The sequence below is a fragment of the Numenius arquata genome, chromosome 13 (assembly GCF_964106895.1).
Source record: "Numenius arquata chromosome 13, bNumArq3.hap1.1, whole genome shotgun sequence".
Lineage (NCBI taxonomy): Eukaryota > Metazoa > Chordata > Aves > Charadriiformes > Scolopacidae > Numenius > Numenius arquata.
The window spans coordinates 8,133,241-8,141,708 of NC_133588.1; the positions used below are offsets into that span (position 1 = coordinate 8,133,241).

General features: G+C 39.2%; 1 protein-coding gene across 1 annotated transcript in view; it reads left to right on the forward strand.

Annotated features, from left to right (window-relative positions):
• The first annotated feature begins 3,624 nt into the window (after nt 1-3,624).
• The window catches only part of ZNF536 (zinc finger protein 536), a 185,864-nt gene continuing 181,020 nt past the window's right edge, over nt 3,625-8,468 (forward strand). The window contains exon 1 of the mRNA XM_074158092.1: nt 3,625-5,794. Within this exon, the coding sequence (XP_074014193.1) occupies nt 3,625-5,794 (2,170 nt within the window). The remainder of the gene's footprint in view (nt 5,795-8,468) is intronic.

Genomic DNA, 8,468 nt, shown 5'->3' on the forward strand with positions numbered 1-8,468 from the left:
TGAAGCGAGAGGTTCACTGGGTGGGGAATGAAAGCCCTTTACCCCACCTGGTGTAACCCTCTCCGATCATAGATCTAGACAGGGATGATGGATAAAGAGGGAGAGAATGAAATTGCTAATTTTTTTTAGAGAAATTAGGTAAATTAGATTGGGTTATCTAATTCATAGTGGAATGATGGATGAGGAGGAGTTTTATGTCTGTCTTGCAAGTGGATACAAGATGAGATTTTGGTAGGTTTTGCTGTGAATGGGCTGAAGAACACCGAGAGTCTGATTTGTCTGATCTGACAATTCAGAGCCAGAGGCAGGAGACAAGACTCCAAAGAAGCTGGGGCAGGTGAGGGTGGGAATACAGTTAAAGTGAAGAACTGTAGCATCTTGACATTGTGGTAGCTAGATCCTGGAAACTGAACAGCTGGTCAGAATATGTGGCATTTACAGGTGGTTATTTCTTACTAAGCAGAAGCTTTTCTGACTTTTCTCCATATTTCATGAAAAACCTATAAAATTTCCAGTGCCAAAAGGTCAATGTGCTTGGGTCAAGCTCCCCAGGCTCGATCCTAAATTATTAGTTTTTAAATGAAAAATTGTGGGTTTGGTCTTCCTCTTGATTATCTTTTTTCAACTCATCCTATCTATATTCTACATTGTGTGTGTATGTTTGTGGGAGACAATACAGCAAAATAAAAATTAGAAAAAATTATCATGTTGCAACAATAGCTGCTGTTGTTACTTTATTAAAGTTATCTTTGAAAAAAGAGCCACAGAATAACTTAAAATCTCAACCACAAATCCCTCTCCCCTGCTCAATCCAAGTAACCATACGTTTGAACTGATGCTTAGGGTTAAACATCAGAATTAATAAACTCCACTGGGATCTGTCAGCATTTCCAAACTTCGATAGAGCATAAAATGCTAAAATTAACTACCCAAACCTTCCTGAGCTTGTAAAGGCACCAGTTCCCATTGAGGTCAACTGAATAAATGAAATTTAGACTGCATTTTTCAAGCTGTTATAGAATAATGACAATTCACACAGACTTTTCTAAACCCTCTTCGTTATATGTATGTGTCTGTACACGCAATGCATTTCTTGAATTTTTATGTTCTTGTTTGCCAACATGCTTGAGGAGAAATAACACCTGTGGCATGTTGAATACAGACAGAAAGGGGATTCTGCTTTTTGTTTGGTTTGGGGGGTTTTTGCTTGTGGGTTGGGTTTTTTTTGTTGTTGTTGTTTGTTTGGGTTTTTAAATTTATTTTTAGCAAGTGGGTAGGCAGATACTCAAAATCACAGTCAACTTAAGGCAATGGCGGGCCTAAGCACTACGATGCTCAGATGTTAAGCTAATCCTTTTGAACGTGAAATTTGGCTTGTTTCAAAAGTTAAGCAAACTTTCAAAAATGTTAAAAAAACGTGTTTGTGTGTACCCACATTCTGAATGATTGTGGTCCGCTGCACAGAAAACTTTCATGGAAACCAAGAATTTTATTTGCTACATGGCCTTGGGTGAACACTTGGCTTGACTATGTTCCCCTGCCTTCGGAAATCAGACACTGCAAGCCAAACTTAAGTACAGTCCCATAGCTTATAGGTATAAGCCTTTTCCTTTTATATACTTGATATCATTAATATTCTCATAAATAACAACATTGATAGCATGTAAGTCCCCAAAATGAAACCTGAATCTGAGCACTTTGAAAAAGATCTGGTTTACATCTAAGCAAAATTTTGTAGCTCATGTTCATCTTTAATAGACATGAATATACACTTCCCCCTTTACTTCTTACAAGATCTGCATTGTATCACAACCTCAATCATCCTGTCGAGGACCAAATAGGTCTCCTCTTGGAGACCACCCATGCTTTTTTTTTTAGGCCCTGATCCTGCAAATACTTAAGCATGTGTGGAACTTTGCTTTCAAGAGTCACCCTTTGAAGTCTACTGGACTACTCCCATGAGCACAATTACACGCATTTTAAGTATGTGCCAGATTTGGGCCTTAAATTGTCTAGTGAGTGGCCACTGTGAAGCCATGTGAGGAATGGTGTCCACCTGGAGTGTGCCTGCAGCCTTTGTAGAAGGCATAGCAAGTAAATGCTTTTGGCTAAAGACAAACAGAAAGCTGACCAAATTAATTATTCAATAACGTATAGAATTCAGTAATTTTATTAGTGAATAAAGTGTTAAATCACTCCACTGAACAACACAGATCTTAATTATGTTTCAATATAACCTTATAGCATCGTATAGTTCCAGAGTTATTAATGTAAAACTTTATATTTTAAATAGGATTTTATAGATACATTATTTCTGTAGAGAGTAGAGAAGTGGCAAGGATAGAAGATTATTGTGGACAATTATGCAGACCAGAACAGAGCACTTGTGTTTAACAAACAGCTTTGAATTCTAATTTTCTACAATATATATATAGTGTAGGTACAATTTGTAGTCATTACTGTGTATTAGGAAAGTTATTAAAATTCTTAAACTTGTTGAGGCTTTCCACAACACCTTCCCCAGATTTTAATTGGTTTTATCTAGTTCCATAAGAGAGCTCTTTAAAACAAATCAAAGTCCCTTAAATCACATGTCTTACCCATCGAAGGACAGAGATATTCCTTCTATAATCTGGCAAGTTTTCCTAAGAACTGAAATCTGAAGGTTCTCAACGATGAATTAAAAGACTTGGCAGAAGATAATTTATGTGCTTTTTGATGGGCTCAGTTTCAAATTGACAAAATAACAATGTTTTGTAACAGAAGGGTTAAATCTTAATCTCAGAGGTTTACAAAGCTGCTAGTCGCAGTCTCCTTAAAATTTAATATACCTCGTTAATGCTTACTTGCAAACACTGAAGGATTTTTATGATTATAATCATGTGTTACAGCACCTAGTACTGTTTCTAAGCAGCATACTAATCAGCTTAATGAGATATTACTGCACTTTTTGTTGACTAAAGCAAAATCCCTTTTATTGTTCTAAAGCTTGTCCTTTACTTTATTTTTTCCCAAAACATTATCTTGTTTTATTGTACACCAGTAAATATCATACCATCGTTTTTTTGTCAAATCATAAAACTATCTTTCTCATTGTAGAATGTGTAATATATTGAATATGGTTAATGGAACTGAAAGTTACAAATGGATTTCTATTTTTGTTTCTGGTGGGTTTTTTTGTTGTTTTTGTTTTGTTTGGGGTTTTTTTTTGTTGGTTTTTTTTTTGGTTTTTTTTTTCCCCGGCTTTTCTAATGGAAATGGGAGAGGTGCATAACATTTCTTTTTCTATAGATTTAGAAATGTAAACAGGTGCAATTTCACAAGAAGAAAGACAAGGGAGGTGGTAAAAGCTTTTGCCCCTTCCATAATAATTAGATTTTAAAATTGTAGCATATTTTCAAATAGTAATTAATGGTTATTGGTAAACATGCAGAATGATGAAAGCACATGTATGATCAAAATTGTGTAGCACAGTTGGCATTTAATACACTTCTTATTGTTTTTACACTAATTCCTTTGCCTTATTATGAGTAGGTAAAACATAAAATGCAAATTGTACGTCAGTGATTCGATGCTTGTAACTCTTTCACAGTCTAAATCTAAAATATCTTCTGATTTTCAGAGATGGAGGAAGCTAGTTTGTGCCTTGGTGTTTCTTCAGCTGTGCCAGAAGCGGACGCCCATCTCAACAACACCCTACTCAATGGGCAGTATTCAATGAGCCAGAAGCTGCACCAGATCACTTCCCAGCTCAGCCATGCCTTCCCGGAGCTCCAGAACAGGCAGAATCCGGAGGAGAAGGCATCAGCACCGCTAGAAGACAAAAGCCACATGTCCATAGCAAACCAGCCCATCAGCAGTCAGATGGCGTTGTTGGCAAACCAGCTCAACAGAGAGGTTGACACCAGTTTGAACGGGCGTGTGGATCTGCAGCAGTTCTTAAATGGACAAAACCTAGGGATTATGTCTCAGATGAGCGATATAGAGGATGATGCCAGGAAAAACAGAAAGTACCCGTGTCCCCTCTGTGGGAAGCGCTTTCGATTTAACAGCATCCTGTCGCTGCACATGCGAACTCATACTGGAGAGAAACCGTTTAAGTGTCCATACTGTGACCACAGAGCAGCTCAAAAAGGCAACCTGAAGATACACCTGCGTACTCATAAGCTTGGAAACCTTGGCAAAGGTCGTGGAAGAGTCCGAGAAGAAAACAGACTGTTACATGAGCTGGAAGAGAGAGCAATTCTTCGGGACAAACAGATGAAGAGCAGCCTCTTGCAGCCCCGACCTGATGTGAAAGCACAGCAGCACACCCAGCCAATGCCTCTTGCAAACTGTAACCTGTCTGTGCCAGCAAATCACAACACACCTGATATTTCAAACCCTGTTCCCTCTCCAAAGCCAGTCAGCGTCCAGGAAGAAGTTGTCGCTCAGACAGCTGGCTTCAGATGCACCTTTTGCAAAGGCAAGTTTAAGAAGCGAGAAGAGCTGGACAGGCACATAAGGATCCTGCACAAGCCTTACAAGTGCACCCTGTGTGACTTTGCCGCCTCGCAGGAGGAGGAGCTGATTAGCCACGTGGAGAAGGCTCACATAACTGCAGAGTCAGCACAAGGCCAGGGCTCCAACGGGAATGGGGAGCAATCCACCAACGAGTTCCGTTGTGAGGTGTGCGGCCAAGTGTTTAGCCAAGCCTGGTTCCTTAAAGGCCACATGAGAAAGCACAAGGATTCCTTTGAACACTGCTGTCAGATCTGCGGGAGGCGATTCAAAGAGCCTTGGTTTCTTAAAAATCACATGAAAGTTCACCTGAATAAGTTATCTGTAAAGAACAAATCTCCTAATGATCCCGAAGTACCTGTCTCCATCAGCAGCATGTCCCAGGAAGCTCATGCAAACCTGTATTCAAGATACCTGTCATGTTTGCAAAGTGGGTTTCTTCCTCCCGACAAAGCGAGCTTAAGTGAACAAAATCAAATCTATAACAAAGGCGATATGCCCATGAAAGAGAAAGAAGTCTTGGGGAAGCTCCTTTCGCCCATTTCTGGCATCGGCCACAGTATTGCTGAAGGGGATAAACATTCTTTATTGGGCTGTCTCAATCTGGTGCCTCCTCTGAAATCCAGCTGTATAGAAAGGTTACAAGCTGCCGCCAAAGCGGCAGAGATGGATCCAGTAAACAGCTATCAGGCCTGGCAGCTTATGGCAAGGGGAATGGCCATGGAACATGGCTTTTTGTCTAAAGAGCAGCAGATACAGCGCAGCCATGAAGACACTTTGGCAAATGCTGGAGTTATGTTTGATAAGGAGAAGCGGGAGTATGTGTTAGTAGGAGCAGATGGCTCTAAGCAGAAAATGCCTGCTGATTTGGTTCACAGCACTAAAATGGGCAATCAGAGAGACTTGCCAAACAAACTAGACCCTTTAGAAGGCAGTAGAGATTTTTTGTCACATGGTATGAACCAGGGACTCGATTACAACTTACAAAGTCATGGAAACGTAAAAGAAAAGCCAACTGAATGCCCGGACTGCGGAAGGGTTTTTAGAACATACCACCAAGTGGTCGTTCACTCCAGGGTCCACAAAAGAGACAGGAAAGGAGAAGATGAAATAATTCAAGGTAGTCTTGATGAGCGCCGTGGGTCTGGAAGTGATCAAGAGTCTCAGTCTGTCAGCAGGTCGACAACACCAGGGTCCTCCAACATCACTGAAGAAAGCGGAGTAGGTGGGGGTCTCTCGCAGACGGGAAGTGCCCAAGAGGACAGCCCACATCCTTCCTCACCCTCCTCTTCAGGTATGATAACTTCTCCTTCCCTCTCTGCACTGAAAGCTTCGTAGATGTATTTAAAATCACAGCAGCAAAGTAGTTTATGCATTCGTTAGGTTGTTTCCTAGCAGTCCACAGGGATGTGGTGTTACGTGCCAGAACATCTGTGTGGGGGTTCCCGCGATGCCTTTGAGGTTAATTCTCGGCTCACCCTTTTCTCCCCTCCAAGGGCAGGTTTCCCAGCCTTTCAGCTGTCACCTCCGCCACCCCACCGGCAGCAGCGGGCAGGGTCTGCGCAGTCACCAATGGCAATGTCGCTTCCAGGGCCTCTCCCTCCAGGTTTTGGAAGGTGTTTTTTTCCTTCTCTTCTATTCATGGTGTCTCTCTTGCAGATCTGTCCGTGGCCTCCATTTAAAAGGGTGAGGAAAGATGCCTTCTCTGAGCTATAGTTCAAAGAAATAGGATTAATAAACAGCGTGTTGGCTAACCTCTCTGATTGCCCTTATTCCCACAACCGTATCAATTACTTAGCTGAGATATCTACTTGTACCTGGCCACTGGACTGATTAGAAGAGATTCAGAAATACAAATTACTAACTTTTTGACAATCTTTTAACTTAGGTGCACATTTTAACATGTATGAAGCCTTCTGCTTAAATCACATCTATTTGAAAGTACAAGAAAAATAGAAATTGGACTGAAACATTTTAATTGCATTGTATGTCACGTTAACTTGCTGTGTATAAAATAGCAAAGTAGATAATATTTCACTGGAGATGTCTATAAAATATTGAGCTTCCTGGTACAATTTTTAAACTTACTAGCCTATGACTGCTGAAATAAAATCTCCAAGTAATAACAGGTAAGATTTCTGGCCTCATCTATATTTCCAAAGTCACTTACTAATGGATAGTAAATTGAAAGTTATATCTTCAGCCCTTTATAAAGAAAGCACCTCACTAATACTGTAATCATTCTGCAAGCCTAACAACAGAGGAAATCATGCCATAACAAATACTCTGTTACTAATGGCAACATTGATTTCTGCAATCAGCCATTAAGTCTAGAAAATGAAAGACAGTTTGAGGTACCTTAAGGCATTACATTGCCCACTGTTAAAGCGCTGGTAGCAGGCTGTTGAGGGTAATTCTTTTTAGTTTTTTTTCCCCCCAGTTTCGATAAATATTTTAGTATTGGAGGCAATTCACTGTTACAGTTATTAAGTATATGCCAGTTTATTTTTGTTGTTCTTGTCATGCTCCAGTATACTCTACTTCTGAGGCCAAATTAATATAAAAATAAAGTGTTAGTTTGCTGGCTTATTACAAACCAGTAAAGAAATTGTTAAGACACATAAATCTGCACTCCACATTCCACAGATTCCTATAGTACTTAATGCTGTTGTTTAAATACCCATGAAACACACTGTCTACTCTTAGAGTCATAGCCTCGTTTACAATTTATTACTGGTGAGACACATTAGAAAATTCTATGTAGAAACAAGGGTAACAGGCGAGAGCTAATTTCATACTATATATAGTTGTTGAGATTGTTTTAAGAGGATTGAAAATATGTCAGGATGAAGAAGATTATTTCTCTAACTTTCACTTTTAAAAATCCTACACACTGGGGGGAGGGGGGAGGAGAGCGCTCCTCTAACATAGAAAGCGTCACTTTTGTTTTGCAGTGCTATAGAGTCATCGGAAATAAAAGATCCTGAAATCGTTTAAATTCTATCCAAAGCCTTCCAGGGCTGTCTGGAAAAGTTTGGAAAAAAAAAAGAGCCTCAGAGTCTTCTGAGTGAGGTTGAACTGATAGAGATTGAAGAGGATTCAAAACAATGCATGTGAAAGTTGGTGTGTTTTGAGTGCCCTGAAAACTTTAATTCCAAGTGTTCTGGTTCGTTAAATGTATTGTTGTGGGAAGTTTTTCCTGTCTTCAGAGGCAAAAGATAACACTGCAGTGTTGTTCTCTCTCTGGTCGCTCATTTAAAACTACTTTTAACTTAAATTAATTTTAACTACAGTTTATTTAAAAGGTTTATTTTCACACCTGATGCATTTATATCAAAGCATAAAAAATTGAAAGCAAAATATGTGCAGTAACAGTTGCTAGAAGCATGTTCGTTTGTACTGAAGAGAAACAGCCCTTTTTTAATAATATCTGATTGTCTCCTTTAGTCTGTTAGTAGTAAATCTAGGAAGGCTGTTGGTGTCATACATCCTATCATGCAAAGTGTGCACATTTTTATAACTTCTTAATCAGATGAAAGGAAGAGAGTATTGCATTGTACCAGAGAAAAATCTAAGTATTCTTTAGTACTTTTAAATTAATTTTATTGCCATGTTGCCGTTGGAACTTTTCATTGTTATGCAGTGTGTATTTTATCACTACCTGTGAAAGATAAACCTGTAGAATATAAAGAAATCAGATTTTTTTGCGTAAGGGAGAATTAAGTAGTCATTGAATCTTCTATTAAGAAATTACCGCAAAACACAGTTTTACAAATTTCTCAGACTGCATAACAATGTCTCAAAACTTAATTTGCATCACTTGATTCTTTTTTGTTGAAAACTGGGTCAGTAGGGCCTGAGAAACTATTTTTTCAGATCTTAACCAATGAATTCTTCTTTATAAATTGGTGCTCTTAACATGATAGTAGTTCTGAATTCATCATAAAAACCTTTTTACACAGTGCCTC